Below are 18,775 nucleotides of genomic sequence, written 5' to 3'. Positions count from 1 at the left end.
TTTGGTTAATCAGCCTTTATTTTAAAGTAAGAAAAAGTAATATGCATATATAATAGATGCCTACATAAAATAATAAAACACGATTGCATATATATATCATAAAAAATATTGTACACTATATTTCACACTAAAAAGTATAATAAAAAATACAACGATATACCAACATACACAAAAATAAAAAGGGCGTTTGGACTTAGTTTACCTTTCTAATATACATGTTCTATATAAAAACACATCATTTCAGCTGGTTTCCTTTCTTTTTCGTTCGTTCCGTCCAACATGCTCTCAATCGTACATAGGAAGCCGTATAATGTTTTTCATTATAAAAAATAATATTAAACAGAGAACGTTTTATCACAAATATGCCTGAGTGTATAACTCATGTAAACAAAAACAAAAATGCCTACATTTTTATAATCAGATAGGTTGAAAACAACAGTTTAGACAATGTTAGAGCGGCCAAGGGCTATAATTCGTTAATAAATCTTTTTTTTCCAATTTGCATTTTCAATTAGAAATAGTTCAAAACAGAAACAAATAATATTTCCCCAGCATATTCTTTTAAATCTTTAAAAAATCAGTTTCAAACGATCTTTTTTAAAAATAAAAACAGAATGTTTAGGAAATAACAAATTTGTGATAAACACATGACAAATCTTTGACGGAGAGAAGTGAATGCGGTGATAAGAAATCTGGTTCCTTTGTGTACTTGATAAAATAATAGAGAGTAAACAGTAGCTTTATTAATGTGGTATCAGTAATACAACCTGTTACCCTGTACATACGCTGAGTGTACATGATGTATGTATACACACTATACAGACATTAAAGCACATGTTACACATGTATGAGGTAATGAACTGAGTATTGCACTCAAATGCTGCAAAACAATGTTCAATAATATTATATATTCAAAAATAGTATACAGTTATATGGCAAGACAACGTATAGCGCTATATATGCATTGATAGTTATGTACCATTTATACACATATACAAAATATAAACAGTTTTCTGGAGAGAAAAAAAATCTATAAACTATGCAAATCAACAATAGTTTTTAAGTCACCGACCATTCATTTTTAGTGGGATAGTGGTATCTTTATTTTTTTTTTAATAAATTACTTGATTGTACATGTGACAGTTTAAAATACGGTTTCAGATGAGAAATGAAAAAAAAATGTTAATTTTCATTTATTACTTAGAAAAATAAATAACTTTTTTAAAAAGGTGTCAGACCACCAATTACTCCCTCCAATTTAGTCCTACTTTGACACAAAATAGTGCTTTTGATGTCATTGTTTACTTAAACTTACCAACAAATTTGCAGAAATGAAACTTTTGGTGAAAGGGAAATATATTTAGACCATTTTGAGCCAAAATTCACTTGTCTATGAGTTTGCATTAAAAATTCAGGATTAATGCGCTACATAGTACACTAATTTAAGATTTCCAGAAAACCGGGAGTTATTTTGGTAGTACCTGTCTTTTCAAAATCAGAAATTTGTTACAAGACTTTAAACATTGGTTGAAAATTGGCATGTAGGAAGGTGATACATGTACAATTCAGGATATACCTGGTTTCCTTGAAGTTAAACTTAAGGTAAAATATTTAGAAAGCTGTGAAAATTGCAAAATTTGGTTGAACAGATAGGGATTTTTAATTGGTGGTCTGACACCTTTAAGGGAAATGCGGTGAAACCCCAAATTCAGAAAACAATTGATTTTTTTTACTTAACTGATCATATGAAGTGATAGTAGTCACATTTCAATCTTTTTGGGGGCAAAAAGTCACATATTGCAAATTTAGAGCCTTAGACCTGAATTTGTGCTATTTTTAGCTTTTCCCACCCTGACAATATGCTTTCACATAAAAAAATGTCCCAAATTGTTATAAATGCACAGCAAGATGTTTCTGTGGTATTAACATTAAAACATGGTTATTTTACCACCAAAAAAAGTTCTTGTCATCAAGATTTAATGAAATTATTTGATTTTTATCCCTTATATCATTGCGTCATAGCATGAATTTGGCAGATAACATAGCCTGATGTAAACATTGCAAAAACACACAAAAATCCCATTTATTATCTCAAATGAAAGTTTTATGCCTTAAGTTGTATTAACTGATAGAAAATAAAAACATTTAAATGACCATGACTGCACTTTTGATCATTTAATAGTCCCATTACTTACACCAGGTGTAAAAAAGGGGGGTCAATATTCCTTGACTCTTCAATACCTTGAATTTTTTACTTAACCCATTGTAAAAATTGTGGAAAGTCTTTTAAGAAGTAGAACAAACAAGAAAAAAATCAACAAAACTGATCTTGATATTGAAAGTTTATGTTCCTGTAGTCCAAAATGAAATTTTCAAGTATTTTCTATCAAAGTCATAAATTACAGTCAGTTTAAATTGAGCTGTGAAATTTGTAATATAAGTCACATTATGCTCAGATAGGATGTTTCTGACTTCAAATTGACTAAGGATTAAGAATAAAGCAAAGCAAAGATTTCTGAGCAACTTTTTTGGCTCTTTAGGTGTCAGACCACCAATTACTCCCTCCAATTTAGAACGTATGTAAAAGTAGTCCTACTTTGACACAAAATAGTGCTTTTGATGTCATTGTTTACTTAAACTTACCAACAAATTTGCAGAAATGAAACTTTTGGTGAAAGGGAAATATATTTAGACCATTTTGAGCCAAAATTCACTTGTCTATGAGTTTGCATTAAAAATTCAGGATTAATGCGCTACATAGTACACTAATTTAAGATTTCCAGAAAACCGGGAGTTATTTTGGTAGTACCTGTCTTTTCAAAATCAGAAATTTGTTACAAGACTTTAAACATTGGTTGAAAATTGGCATGTAGGAAGGTGATACATGTACAATTCAGGATATACCTGGTTTCCTTAAAGTTAAACTTAAGGTAAAAATATTTAGAAAGCTGTGAAAATTGCAAAATTTGGTTGAACAGATAGGGATTTTTAATTGGTGGTCTGACACCAAAAGGGATATTGACTTTTTTTTTTCGAGTCGAAAGCAATTATCAAATTCGTCACAACTCGGTCGATTCCGTACCGTATTCACCCGAGGATTGCCAAATGTATCTGTTAATTATGCTCCACACAAAAGATGAATGATGGGTATCAAGTAAGGCAGAATTAGCTATTGACGAAGGCCACAGAAGTTTTAACATCTTTTCAAAACTATAGATATAAATCTATTAGAAATTTACAGAACATGTTGAACAAAAGCAAACAATTGTGTAAAATGTATTATTATTTTAAGAAAAACAATTAAAAAGGGTTATATCTTTGAAGAAAGTTTAGATTATAAACATAATCTGTAGTATTTACATACTATTATTTCTATATTTTTATCCTTAGATATTAAATTTGTCACGTGAAAACCATTAAAATGATAATTTTTGTCTTCCCTACTTAGTCACGTGCTTACTGGCACATAGACACGATCATGAATATTCCGGCTAGAGCGAAACAAACACCTCCAGTAGTGGCTAGACCAAATGCCCAGGCTAAGTTACCGGCCTCGGAAGCATAGATTATGATGGCAATCAGAATGCAAGCACCTGCAAAGAGAATAAACAGACTATAAATCTCGTTTGAACTGTTTTACATTGTCATTTCGGGGCTTTTTATAGCTGACTGTGCGGTATGGGTTTTGTTTATTGTTGAAGGCCGTACTGTGACCTATAGTTGTTAATTGCTGTGTCATTTTGGTCTCTTGTGGAGAGTTGTCTCATTGGCAATCATACCACATCTTCTTTTTTTATATCTAGAATAGTATATTAATAACGATTTATGAACATGATGAAGACAAGAACAATGCAGTTAGTGGAATCTGATTAAAATACAAATGCTTTATCTAAGCTAACGACACGTTCTACTTTCTTTTTTCTATTTAGAGATACTCTAGTTTTGTCGGATATTATACACAACTTAAATGATGGCTTACATTTCATTGGCTGATTTAATCATTACCAGAATAGTGTGAAGTCGTCAATTCCTTGTACATTTAAAGCTTTGATAGAGGATATGTCTCGTTGACTTTTATATTTGACAAGAAATAACTTAAAAAGGTTGAATATTACATCACAGGATGCAGTTGCATTTGATACGAAAATTAAAGCTTAAGGTGGAAAACTTCAAAAGGATGATGAATTTAGATATGCAATTAAATCTACTTATACTGACGTTTTTTTAAATTTTCTTGTACAATGTACCAATAGTACTGATAGGGCGTACATATTCATGCTAATTAGATGTAAGTGCTTTAAAAGCATGTTAGGTGAAGATCTTATATATTCAAAGAAAAGTACATTATGAAAGCCTTAAGATGTTTTAGTATTTTTTTTAAATTAAAGTCCGAACTTGTGTCCTCCATTCCGGTCAGCTTATCTACTGTCTTATTGCATTTATTTGGAAAATGAATATACCAAGCGAAAAATATGACAGATATTTTATCAACTGCATTATTGCATTTGTTTGGAAAATGACTATACCAAGCCAATAATATGAGTTTTTTTTTCCATTCTTTCTAATGTTTGATAAAGTCATGATAGTCGAAATTGTTGTTAGAATATCTTAATATGAATCGTTATGTACAGATATGATTGTTGTTAGCATATTTTTGATTGCTTCCGTTAAAATCAATCACTACTTAATACTTTAATAGCCTCCTTCTTCTGGTAAAGCTCTAGATATATTGTATAGAAATTGTCTTTCGTTGAACATTTGTTGTCCGTTGAATGTCTTCCATTTGTATGTGTTGTTCTATTGGGTTAAAGTGACTTTTTCTTCACAATTTTTTTTTATTTCTTTACGCATGAGTGAATACACATGAATCTATTCGTATTAGACTTACCAGTCCCTAATAATACGATGACATTGAAAACGGCAATGCATTTACTTCCGGAACATCTCCCTACGCAGATAAATATTCCAATGAGTACTAAACAGGCAATAGATCCAATTAATCCGAAACATTCGAAGGTCTTCGTGGCCGTCAACCAGTCTCCAACTGAAATAGATACAATCAGTTAATTATCTCTGATCATGTTGCTATGACTATACTTAATGTTTCCTTTATATATATATATATATATACAACTCGTCTAAACATCAACCCAACAATGTTAAATCTGTAAATTTGCTTTCGCAAATTTTTGGTTCTTCCCTCGCCGGGATTCGAACCCATGCTACTGTGATATCGTGACACCAAATCGCCTGCACTGCAGCCGTCCCGCTAGACCACACGACCACCTGGGCTCTCAAAAAAAGAGCTTTCGCTGGCCATGTGTTACCTTTCCACGTCAGTTTTAATCTAGCGGCGTACTACAGTACATGATATATAAGGCATGAAGATGTTATTGTTACAGATCAGCTAAATTATCTATAGTAAAGGATCCTACAAATTAATGTAAGATACAGTCACAGAAATATAAATATATATATATATGCATGGGTTTATACATTTAGATGATATATAAAGTTGTATATGCCATCATGGAGTTACATCTAACGCATATATAGAGAAAGACTTTGGTAAGTTATCTTTCTTTGTTTGAATATTGTACAGTTGTAAATCCAATCACATTTAAATATAATATATAAAGGTTTAATAAAACATAAACGGTACCAATTTTATTTTGCACCAGATATGCATTTCGACAATAAATGTCTCTTTAAGTGATGATCTAGACCAAACTATTTGAAAATCAATAGCTTATTAAGAGGAGGAACAGCTATAATCAGATAATCGAAACTATGCTTAATATATTTATATCATGTATATTGTTTGAAGATGTCAATCTTAATATACAGCTTGAGTAAACATTTATAGACAAGACAAGTATACAAACAAAACAAGTAAGCTAACTTATGTTTTACTTTCAAAGCATTAGGAAATTAGCTCTATCATAATGGTAAACAATGGGCCAAATTGAAGAAAAAAAGTAAAAAAAAGAGTAAAAAAATATAGGCAAATATAGGCCGAAAAATTAAAGCTAATGATTAGACAATAATTTGGTGCGCAAAATTATAGATTATTAGAGACGTGCTGATTACATATTTATATTAGCTTTGTATATTGTTTTTAAATCTCCGCTCCTGCCATGGAACATTCAAAAAACAACAAACACCATGGCAAAACGAACATTTCAGAGGCATAAAGACAAACAAATCATCAAAATAAAATTGAGAATGGAAATGGGGAATGTGCAAAAGAGACAACAACCCTGCATACAAAATTATACATTGAGCAAGACGAACAATGCTTAAAACCTGGGGCGATCTCGTGTGCTATGAAAAGGTATTCCTGCTCCACAAGTAACATCTGGCATAGTAACAAATTAGATGATAAATCATCCGTCAATAAATCTGTTTTGAATAGTAATGACAAAAAAAAAAAAAAAAAAAAAAATTTCCAAACACAAACTAGAAAATTAGTGCAACAAAATGTATGTTAAAACCAACAAAATGTATGTTAAAACCAACAAAATGTATGTTAAAACCAAGAAAACGTATGTTAAAACCAACAAAATGTATGTTAAAACCAACAAAATGTATGTTAAAACCAAGAAAATGTATTCTTCCTTGTTGATACTCTCTGACTTTCAGAAAAGGATATTTGTGACCTTTTATAACCTATGATTCCGGACATAAAATGTCATATATGCTAGTTTGTTTGATTCCCTCATACATTGTCATATGCTGTATTTCAAGTTTATAAATGTTCACTGACAAATTGAGATAGTCGAGCAAAATAATTAAAAAAATTAAAACTATATGTTCTCTCGAAACTTTTTACCACAATTGATTGCTTAAATCAACTTGAAAGACCTCTCATTCTATCATGGTCATCTTCGCTAGCCAAGGGTTATGATCCACTCCCGTTCTCTTGAAGAGAACGGGAGTGGACCGTAATTCCCTTGGCTAGCGAAGATGTATCATGGTTTAAAACAGGAATTAGTTTACTTCTAATCTCATAATGATGTTTTTTCCTACACAAAATCAAAATGTGTCATTGTGTCACAACCTGTAGTTGAGGAAAATTAATGCTTGTTGGCCTGGCTTAAAATTTTTATTATATTTTTGACATATATCAAGTCTACTATATCAATACAATTGAGAATGGAAATGAGGAATGTGCCAAAGAGACAACAACCCGACCATAGAGCAGACAACAGCAGAAGGTCACCAACAGGTCTTCAATGCAACGAGAAATTTCCGTACCCGGAGGCGTCCGTCAGCTGGCCCCTAAACAAATATATACTAGTTCAGTGATAATGAACGCCATACTAAACTCCAAATTGTGCACAAGAAACTAAAAGTTAAAATAATACTAGACTAACAAAGGCCAGAGGCTTCTGACTTGGGACATGCGCAAAAATGCGGCGGGTTTAAACATGCTTGTAAGATCTCAACCCTCCCCCTATACCTCTAGCCAATGCAGACAAGTAAAGGTATAACAATACGTACATTAAAATTCAGTTCAAGAGAAGTCCGAGGCCACACTTAAAAATATTTTGGTTTGCCCAAACCCTACCCAAAGGTTGAGACAGTGGGTAGGTAGGTAGGCATTTTCTTTTTTTTTTTAAAAGAAGAAATTGAAGTATCAGATGTTTATAAGTCTTCATGCCTATTTGATTAAAAAAAACTTCTTCAAATCAGGACAATAAAAGAATTTGAGTAGGCAGCTTTTTTCTGGGTAGGTAGCGTTTGGGCAAACAAACCTATTATTTATTATGGCCCGAGTCTGATGTCAGAAGATGTAACCAAAGAAAATAAACAAAATGACAATAATACATAAATAACATCAGACATCTAGCAGTTAACTGACATGCCAGCTCAAACTTTAATTAAACTGATTGAAAAAGTATGTCTTCATCATATGAATATCATGTTTACAACGTTTTGGCAAAGACTAAAAGTATGAACAAATTCTATCATTTTTTAATTTGGATAATCGCTCAACTGTTTTCAGGAGGTGGCTGCCCCAGACCCTTTATCAACGCAAACGAGGTATGCGTACATTTGTATATGTCAGGGTGATAACGGAGCTACCATTGAACTTCCAAAGGGGGGGGGGGTATTTTTTTTTTATATATTAATTATTCTGATCCCCAATTTGATGTAAAAATATAATGTGATAGACGTGATTAATCGCGACGAAAAAATCTATATTTTCTGACTAAAAAACAAACCACAACCTTGGTGTTATATATCAAAGTATATAAAATATTTCTGAGACAACTCCCTTCAAGTTGAATGGTTTTCTCCCTAATATAACAATGAGTTTTAAATGTCGCATGATCATACATATTCATCTCATGTTAAGTTGTCTGTAAAAACTATGTCCTTATCTTGTGATATAATTATTATGAATGATTCATGGCGATAACATCTACTTTAAATGTCAATTGTCAATGATAATATGTCTAATATCTGGGAATTATAGTAAAAGGATAATGATTTTTCTGTGAACATGATAAAGTATACATAGCCGGACGTACCCCACCCCCTTTTCCACGTCAATTATATTGCTTCCAATATAACAAGTAATAATTTACGGCTCTGAAAAATAGGACAAAATAAAATACAGAATAGGAATTGATTTAAAATAAATATTAATATGATTATAAGCATTTGTTAAAATTTAGATAATAAGGAATAACGATAAGACCAAGATTAGGACATCATATTTGAAATCAAAGAGCTACGCGGCGTTGTTCTGGATGAGGTTCCTTTAACTCTTTATTTTATTTTGGTTACGCTTTTCCTTTTCTCTAGATATTCTTGATAAAAAATTTCCTTCTGTTATTAATTCATAACATTTAAACATCTCATTATTCTATTTTTTTACTATTTTTCTCTATTATTTACCCCCCCCCCCCCTCATCTGTTTTAAATAAATTAAACGACAGAATCAATTTAATCCGCTGATTCAATTCACACCCACACCAAACTTCGCCTTTTTATCAAAATTAAGTTAAAAGTTGTAGAAAAACAAGTGCACGCCTTGTTTATGTCAAAGTGGTTTATGTGTTACTCATCAATCATTCCAAACTACACACTACACACAATACATGTATTGTGCATAATAAAATATTCAAGAAGTTGTCATGCATCCCTTATCTACACAAATAAATGTTTCAGTTATCATGGGAACAACAATCTGTGCAGCGTAATGGCCTTGTGCTGGGCTTAACTCGATTGTAAAAACAACGTGAAAACATGTGCATGTGAAGAAATGCATTGAATAGATTTTAGATTTGTAGCGAAATATATCATTATATTGTACAGGCGTTCATCATGTTCATGTATAACTTAGATCGGCTTTCAAACTTTTGTATCTGGGCGTCACACGTAGGTCTTGTGTGGACAAAATACACTTCTGGCGTATTAAAATTTTGAACTTGTTGCCTTTTGTTGGCTATTGTTCGTGTAATTCTTTGTCAAATGTGTTCTCCAATTTATTTATATTGTAGTCCTGCGTTGTCATTTTGATGTTATATTTCACATGGCCATAAAAGTGCGAGGTTTGGCATGCCACAAAACCAGGTTCAACCCATCATTTTTTCCTTTAAAAATGCCCTGTACCAAGTCAGGAATATGGCCATTGTTATATTATAGTTCGTTTCTGTGTGTATTACATTATAACGTTGTGTCGTTTGTTTTCTCTTATTTTTGAGTGTAAATTCACATTGCGATAAGACGTGTCACGGTACTTGTCTATCCCAAATTCATGTATTTGGTTTTGATATATACATGTGTAACGTGTAACCGGGCGGGGACGTTTAGATATTTTTATCCTCGGGTTCGTACCAGTTTCCTGGGATTTGAAAAGCAATTCAAAAGTTCTAAAGTCAATAAAAAGTTTACACTATCACTATCAAATATGAAACAAATACTATACTACATAAAACGAATTTCAACACCTATCAACCTAACCCGAACTTGTTGAATTGAAAACTGTTTAAAACACTTTCAGTCTAATACTGTTTAAAACCAACAGTTTGAAACTATAGTCTGAAACCTAAATGTATCGAACTGGTTTGAAACATAAATGTATGGAACGGGTCTGAAACCTAAATGTATGAAACTGGTCTGACGGTTTGGAACTGGTCTGAAACCTAAATGTTTGGAACTGGTCTAAAACCTAAATGTTTGGAACTAGTCTGAAACCTAAATGTTTGGAACTAGTCTGAGACCTAAATGTTTGGAACTGGTCTGAAACCGAAATGTTTGGAACTGGTCTGAAACCGAAATGTTTGGAACTAGTCTGAGACCTAAATGTTTGGAACTGGTCTGAAACCGAAATGTTTGGAACTAGTTTGAAACCGAAATTTATCAAACGGGCTGAAACCTGAATAAAACGAATGTATGGAAACTATTCAAACTGTTGTAAACTTTCGACGTATGAAACTTTATTAAAATATATTTATATAACTGTTGGAACAGGGTAGCACTAAGGTATGGTTTAACAGCAAACACTCACTGCAATAGTGAGAGATGTGGAACGCAAAACCTTAGCACTAACCCTGTTTATACAACTTCTACGGAACCGAAACTATTTATATTTTCTCAACAGGTTTCAAACACTCCACTTTGTTTGACAAATCCTGCTTCTCGTCTTCAAACATTAACGGTCCTACCTTTCTAGTCTTCTTCTATCAACGTCTCCGATAAGAATGACAATTTACACTGGATAGCTAACCACTATTTATACTTCTAACGCGGACCTCGAAGAGAGCACCCTAGCAACAACTTTACAGGTAAAGCGTCTGATAGCAACCAAGGATAAAGGGATGATTTTAGATACAGTTTTCAACGATAAAAAGGTTAAATGGGAAACTAATAGAGATATCGGAAAATATATAACTGTAAAACTATTATTATATTCTTAAACAGTAAATTCGTAACACTACCCACGCCTCCGATTTCATGCGTCCTCGCATGAGTTTACAATTTTGTACTGAGTAAATCAAAACACAATCAAAACCGTTCTCGTTAACACTAGCTGACACCATGCTTTTGTTTGTTAAGTTTCTATTTTCAAAATATCCTACTTTAATTCACATTTGTACAAGCAACTGAATACTGAACTTAAATTAAATTTTGACCAGATATAACCGTTTCAAATATTCTATTTTGAATACCACTAGAAAAGTTGTGTTGCCAAAAACCGGTTGAAAACAATTTCGCCTCACAACAGGCCACTTATGGACCCCTCAATAAGAGTTGTTGTAAAGGGTTCTTTAACGTGCACAAGGCGTGGTACTCCCTGAACACGGGACCTCGGATTTAACGTCCCCATCCGACGGACGGACATATACATTTATATACAACAGAAATCAAAAACAAGTTTTATAATACAGTTTCAAAATATATGACGCTTCCTGCATCAATAAACAAATATTTATTTCTTAAACCATCCAAACTGTCTCATGCTCCTCAACCTTTTCTATCTGGTGACCGTTCTCAACATACTTTGTTACAATCTTCACCATTTTCCATTCTTTTGTTACGTTGGTTTGTGTGGCCTGTTGTTTTGTTACAAACTTCTGTCTTTTCGGATGTTCCAATTCTTCACTTACTTCTTTCTCAATATTGTCCCTTCGTATGAAGGACTGACACTTTCTCTTTGTTGGTGCCAACACTAGTAATGGGGCACACCTTTTCCTTACTGTAGGGCCACTGCTTTTGTCTTTCGGCGTTTGATATACCTTCTTAGTTTCTTTCTTTTGTGACGTGTCTTCTTCAGAATATACCGTACAATGATAAACCGCTTCCTTCTCTTCATCCTTATCATTGACTGATCCGTCTGTGCCTTGTTCACTATAGCACGCTTTTAGTTTAGAATCCTGTCCATCGCTATATGCATCATCCGGATTATCTACACTGCTAATGTCATCCGAAATATCTTCTTTCAGGTTTTCAGGATCATACTGATCAAAATCATCTTGTCCTCTTTCTGTAACACCAACCTTCTTTTCAACAACTTTGTTACTCCTTTTAATAGTCTCCACTCTGTGAATGTTTTTCGTGTGTCTTTTTAGATACTCCTGCTTCTTAAAAACTGTTTCACAGTCTTCACATCTGATCTCAGACTTTCCTTCTACACAGAGAAGTAAATGATTTTTACCTTTTGCAACAAGAGCCCTACCTACTATTGCTTGATCAGTTCTCTTATAGTGATCTCTAAGTTGAACAAGTTTTGTTTTAAATGAGTCAGGAACTTCATTGAATATAACTCCATTTTCAACAATCTCACGTCTAGGGTGTGTGTTGATAGTTTCTGATACAGCAACCCTATCACAGCCTATGTGACCTTGGACATAGAATCTAACTTCATGTCCCTTAATAGTTAAAGTCCCCTTGTATATATTTATGTTAGCTTCATGTGTTCTCAAGAAAACTAACCCTAGTATACAATCTACATTAATGTCAGCAACTATGGCAGCGCTTACACATTTGAACGTGTCAGTTTCAATTTCAAGTTCAGTTTTGCCTGACACATGCAACGAATGTCCACTAGCTGTAAGTATATCCCTTTCAGTTGGAGTTAAATAAGGCATATTTGACATTTTCTTAAACATTTTAGTGGAGATAACTGTAACTGTAGCTCCAGTATCTATCAACAAATCTGTGATAATTCCGTTTACTTTTGCTTTCAGAAACATACCTGCATCAGGAAATAGTTTATGAACCCCCACTTTTCCCGGTGTCGAATCTGAATTTTCATAGTTTTGGTTAGTATACCTTGTTTTAGGTTTGTTCTGATATCTAGGGTTCTGATAATTATATTGAAAGTTTGGATAAGCAGGACAGTTAAATGCTCTGTGGCCTACCTCGTCACAAGCATAACACCTAAATGAACAGGGCTGCGGGGCACCACCCTGCTTCCTACCTTTATTGTTTTGTTTCAAGTCTCTCATTTCTTTTTGCAACTCTATTAATGTCTCTGACATGGTTTTCAAAAACTGACTTGTCATGTTGTCAGCACTGTGTCTATTTTCAGACGCAGTTCGTAAAAATCCCTGACCTTCAATCCTTTTGCTTTCAGCTTTGTTAAAAGCCTCAAGCTCAACTGCATGTCTGATAGCGTCATTTAAGTCAGTAGGTCTTGCCTGCTTTATTCGGAGCCTCATATCCGAATCTATTAACGAGTCTATGAATTGTTCTTTCGCCAAAGTCTCCCGCACTTCGTTTGGTGCAGTTGCATATGCAAGGTTAGTTAACCTTCTTATGTCTTGGCCCAACTCAGGCAACGTCTCTACAGCTCTCTGGTGTCTCTCTCTGAGCTGAGTTCTGTACAGCTCCGTTTGGTTAGACGGAGAAAAACGCTCTTCTAATGCCTTAACCAATTCTTTGAAATCTTGTCTAGACTCCTGGGTTAAGTTTCCCAAAACACCTTGAGCCTGACCCCTGAGAGAAACGGCCAAATACAGACCTTTCTCTTTGTCTGTCCAGTTATTAATTTGGGAACAGGCATCAAAATGTGACCTAAAGTCAAGCCAAGGACCTTTCCCATCATAGGTAGCAGTTTTAACTATGTTTTTATTTTTGTATCCATCCGAAGCATAGGATTGTTTATCTTCACAAAACTCGGTATCACGAGTTAAACCAGTTTTACTTGCTCTTTTTGTGACAAATTTGTCACTAATTGGGAATTGTAATTGTTCAGTAAAATGTTTCGAAGTTTGTTTTTCCGCAGCAGGTGTTGATGTTTCAAACCTGACTGAAGATCTAGGTCGGGCTCCATTTACACTACTACTTACATTTTTTTCATAAATCGGAGAGTTTGTTTGTTTTGACAATTGTTCGGAACGCCTGACTGAACCTATCCCCGAATCACTATGTCTAAACACTGTTCGGGGTGTATCAACATGGGAAATTGATCTGTCTTTAACATGCCGATATTTTTCTAATTCGGCAGTTAAAATATCTATTTCCTGACTTAACTGTTCCTCAGTTAAACTTATGTCAGGATCATATAAAACACTATCTTTCCTATTTGAATTCATGATAAAATACAATTTATATGTACATGTACAAAATACGCTTGAGAAATGCTAGACAAATCCCACCGCTAAGCCACCATTTGTAACGTGTAACCGGGCGGGGACGTTTAGATATTTTTATCCTCGGGTTCGTACCAGTTTCCTGGGATTTGAAAAGCAATTCAAAAGTTCTAAAGTCAATAAAAAGTTTACACTATCACTATCAAATATGAAACAAATACTATACTACATAAAACGAATTTCAACACCTATCAACCTAACCCGAACTTGTTGAATTGAAAACTGTTTAAAACACTTTCAGTCTAATACTGTTTAAAACCAACAGTTTGAAACTATAGTCTGAAACCTAAATGTATCGAACTGGTTTGAAACATAAATGTATGGAACGGGTCTGAAACCTAAATGTATGAAACTGGTCTGACGGTTTGGAACTGGTCTGAAACCTAAATGTTTGGAACTGGTCTAAAACCTAAATGTTTGGAACTAGTCTGAAACCTAAATGTTTGGAACTAGTCTGAGACCTAAATGTTTGGAACTGGTCTGAAACCGAAATGTTTGGAACTGGTCTGAAACCGAAATGTTTGGAACTAGTCTTAGACCTAAATGTTTGGAACTGGTCTGAAACCGAAATGTTTGGAACTAGTTTGAAACCGAAATTTATCAAACAGGCTGAAACCTGAATAAAACGAATGTATGGAAACTATTCAAACTGTTGTAAACTTTCGACGTATGAAACTTTATTAAAATATATTTATATAACTGTTGGAACAGGGTAGCACTAAGGTATGGTTTAACAGCAAACACTCACTGCAATAGTGAGAGATGTGGAACGCAAAACCTTAGCACTAACCCTGTTTATACAACTTCTACGGAACCGAAACTATTTATATTTTCTCAACAGGTTTCAAACACTCCACTTTGTTTGACAAATCCTGCTTCTCGTCTTCAAACATTAACGGTCCTACCTTTCTAGTCTTCTTCTATCAACGTCTCCGATAAGAATGACAATTTACACTGGATAGCTAACCACTATTTATACTTCTAACGCGGACCTCGAAGAGAGCACCCTAGCAACAACTGTACAGGTAAAGCGTCTGATAGCAACCAAGGATAAAGGGATGATTTTAGATACAGTTTTCAACGATAAAAAGGTTAAATGGGAAACTAATAGAGATATCGGAAAATATATAACTGTAAAACTATTATTATATTCTTAAACAGTAAATTCGTAACACATGTATATGTTATATTTGTTATTCTCGTGGGATTTTGTCTATGTGTGTTACATTTTAGTGTTATGTCGTTGTTCTCCTCTTATATTTAATGCGTTTCCCTCGGTTTTAGTTTGCTACCCCGATTTTGTTTTTTGTCCATGGATTTATGAGTTTTGAACAGCGGTATACTACTGTTGTCTTTATTTAGGAAAAGGTCACAATCTCAGGCTACCATCATGTACATCTTATTAAAAATTAATTTTAGATATAGATCAATTTGATTTCTAAATAGTGGGCAAAATAAATTCAATGATTAGTATATTAAACATTTGCAATAAAAATAACACCCATAAACATGACAAAGAAATCAAGGACAAAAACAGCTCAAACAAGGCGTGGACAGTTTATTATATAAACATATTGAGTTGACCATAATATTTTTTGTTCATGACTATTTACCATACAGGATCGTAGCTCGGAATTTTTTTTTTGGGGGGGGGGGTTGTACACTGTTGTCGACTCGCAACAAACGATACATTAACTTTAAGAGTCGCAATCCAAACACAACGTTGACTTTTATAGTGCTTTTTCGTTTTCAAAGGGGGGTTCTTACAATCCCCTCGAATCCCCTGTCTCCGGGCCTGTTAGAAGCAGCATCATATTCATCATTACGTACATGTAAGCCTTTATTAGCTTTTCGTGGCTGATGCATATAACAATTATAGTTATCATAATACATTATAGATTAAATATAGATAATGTCACTTTTTATACCATATATAAGTATATATAATTCGGATGCTATTATTTATAAAGGTGTAATTTAAACCACTCGTAATGAATACCGGGGCAATTTGTCACATCCATTCAGTACATAAACATCTAATAGTGCAATTTATACATGTAGCTGTGGATCTTATGTTGCCAAAATTCAAACCCAAGTCGGACTTTTCGTTTTCGTTTTACTGAAAGGTTGGTTCTTGCAAGCCATACATGTAGCTGTGGCTCTATTTTTGTCACAATTCAAATAAATGGAAAACATTGACAAAATAATGAATAGATAAAAACCGCTAAATTAGTCTATCGTGTACATTTAATTAAACCGCAATCTTTGATAATATACAACTGCGTACTATGACCTTGACTACTCACTAATACAGGCTGTGGTATGTTTATTAGTATTAGTAAATTAACATCATAAAACATATTCGTTTATATTGGTGTTATTTTTATAAATATGCCAGACGCGTCATCCCTATTGACATACTTGTACTTTACATTGTAATAATAAATACATAGCATGCATAGGGAGCAAAAGAAATATTTCAATTTCATCAACAAAATATGTTAATAATAATAATTTCATTTGAACAGTAATATACCCATATGGGCGGGCATGATGGGTGAAGGCTGAGCAAAAACAGCCCATTATTAACACCACAGTCAGTATTTACAAGTAAAACAAGAAGTAATTGTAACAGGATGCTGTTACGAAGTCTCCCAAACAAAGCTCCCATAACTCGCCATTCATATGGTCCCATATTCATTTGATTTGATTTTTTGTCCCATACAAGAATATATATGGCTTAGGGGTGGGGATCTCCACCATTTACAAGTATTTAAACAGGAAGGGGTGGTGGTGACCCCCAGGTACTTTACGTACATTTCATTTGATTTGTTTTATTGTTCCATACAAGAATATATATGATTTAGGGTTGATGATGTTAACTGTTTACAAGTTTTCAAACAAGAGGGGGTGGAGTGACCCCCTCAGGACTTCCTTTTTATTTCATTTCATTTGTTTTATTGTCCCCTACAAAAAAATATATGGTTTAGGGGTGGGGATGTTGACCGTTTACAAGTTTTCAAACAAGAGGGGGTGGGGTGACCCCCTCAGGAGTTCCCTTTTATTTCATTTTATTTGTTTTATTGTCCCCTACAAGAATACATATGGTTTAGGGGTGGGGATCTGGACTGTTTACAAGATAATAGCACATTCTCAAATTGAGCGGGGTAAGGGTGACCCACAGGAACTCCCCTTTAATTTCATCATTTGATTAGTTTTATTGTCCCATACAAAAATATATATGGTTTAGGGGTGGGGATGTTGACCGTTTACAAGTTTTCAAACAAGAGGGGTGGGGTGACCCCCTAGGAACTTCCCTTTTATATCATTTCATTTGTTTTATTGTCCCCTACAAGAATACATATGGTTTAGGGGTGGGGATCTGGACCGTTTACAAGATAATAGCACATTCTCAAATTGAGCGGGGTAAGGGTGACCCTCAGGAACTCCCCTTTAATTTCATTTGATTAGTTTTATTGTCCCATACAAGAATATATATGGTTTAGGGGTGGGGATGTTGACCGTTTACAAGTTTTCAAACAAGAGGGGTGGGGTGACCCCCTAGCAACTTCCCTTCTATATCATTTCATTTGTTTTATTGTCCCCTACAAAAATATATATTGTTTAAGGGTGGGGATCTGGACACTATTCTTGAGGCACAAATTAAATAATTTATATAAGCAACCTATCAAATATGACTGACTATATTTTAACATTTCATATGAAATCAAATCAGGTCCACAGGCCTTGCCTGATTTTAAGCTCGCAATAGCATCAGAAATTTCTTTTTTACTAATATCATTATCTAAATCATTAAAAACTAAAAAAAACTACAAGTAAGGGGTAATATAAACCCGGGACACTCTCTACATTGACCAATCTACAAGTAAGGGGTTATATAAACCCGGGACCCCCTCTACCATGTCTACATTCAATTTGGCCAGTCTACAGGTAAGGGGTAATATAAACCCGGGACACGCTAAACATTGACCAATCTACAAGTAAGGAGTAATCTAACCCCGGGACCCCCTCTAAGTTGACCAGTCTAAATGTACTCACATCCAACTTTGATATCTGTGTCAATAGAGCTACAAGAATCCATAATACAATACTGCCATAATCCTCTGTGAACAACCGAATTAGATGACCAGTAAGGTGCTCCAAATCCAATTATATGCAGGAGAAATCCGACGATTATAAAAATTAAAGATAATTTAATAGCCAAAGCTGCATCACTGAGACCCATGTTGTCAGATGTAAAACTGAATTATACAAATCGATTATTGTAATATCACACACACTTCTCTGACACAGCGATGTGAAGCCGACGCCCCAATACACCGTACGTATCGACAGCCTACACACAACTACAAAAATCACATTAATTTCGACCCAGATTTTAGTGTTTGTTGTACGATGTTAATATAGAGAGAGGCATTCAAAGGTACTCGTGTTGTTGTACGATGTTTATAGAGAGAGGCATTCGAAAGGTAGCTGATGATATATTTGTTTACTGAAATTTCACTAACTTGCAACAAGTTTCATTCTTAGAAATGATTAATCTATCAACTTTTAGAAGACTATTTAATTTTTGTTTGGGAAAGTATTTATCTAAACATCTGATCTGTCTGGACATAAAGACAAGTTTAAAGATAACAAGCCATTGC

At 33.9% G+C, this 18,775-nt stretch overlaps 1 protein-coding gene across 2 annotated transcripts; it reads right to left on the bottom strand.

The window, feature by feature from the left end:
• LOC139499365 (uncharacterized) lies at nt 1-18,588 on the bottom strand. 2 transcript variants are annotated; one of them, XR_011658171.1, is made up of 4 exons: nt 18,168-18,588; nt 4,889-5,044; nt 3,008-3,593; nt 1-1,216 (listed from the first exon to the last, which is right to left on the bottom strand). XR_011658171.1 is itself a non-coding variant. In XM_071288048.1 (3 exons), the coding sequence occupies exons 1-3, from the start codon at nt 18,352-18,354 to the stop codon at nt 3,457-3,459; spliced, it is 480 nt and encodes a 159-aa protein (XP_071144149.1). In that variant the 5' UTR covers nt 18,355-18,559; the 3' UTR covers nt 1-3,456. The 2 variants fall into 2 exon arrangements, 1 of the variants encoding a protein (XP_071144149.1); XM_071288048.1 differs by having other exon boundaries at nt 1-3,593; nt 18,168-18,559.
• Nucleotides 18,589-18,775: the final 187 nt, after the last annotated feature.

This window comes from Mytilus edulis, chromosome 12 (genome assembly GCF_963676685.1).
Source record: "Mytilus edulis chromosome 12, xbMytEdul2.2, whole genome shotgun sequence".
NCBI lineage: Eukaryota > Metazoa > Mollusca > Bivalvia > Mytilida > Mytilidae > Mytilus > Mytilus edulis.
Note: the sequence above shows the minus strand (reverse complement) of the source record. Positions and strands in the feature narration are given on the sequence as shown.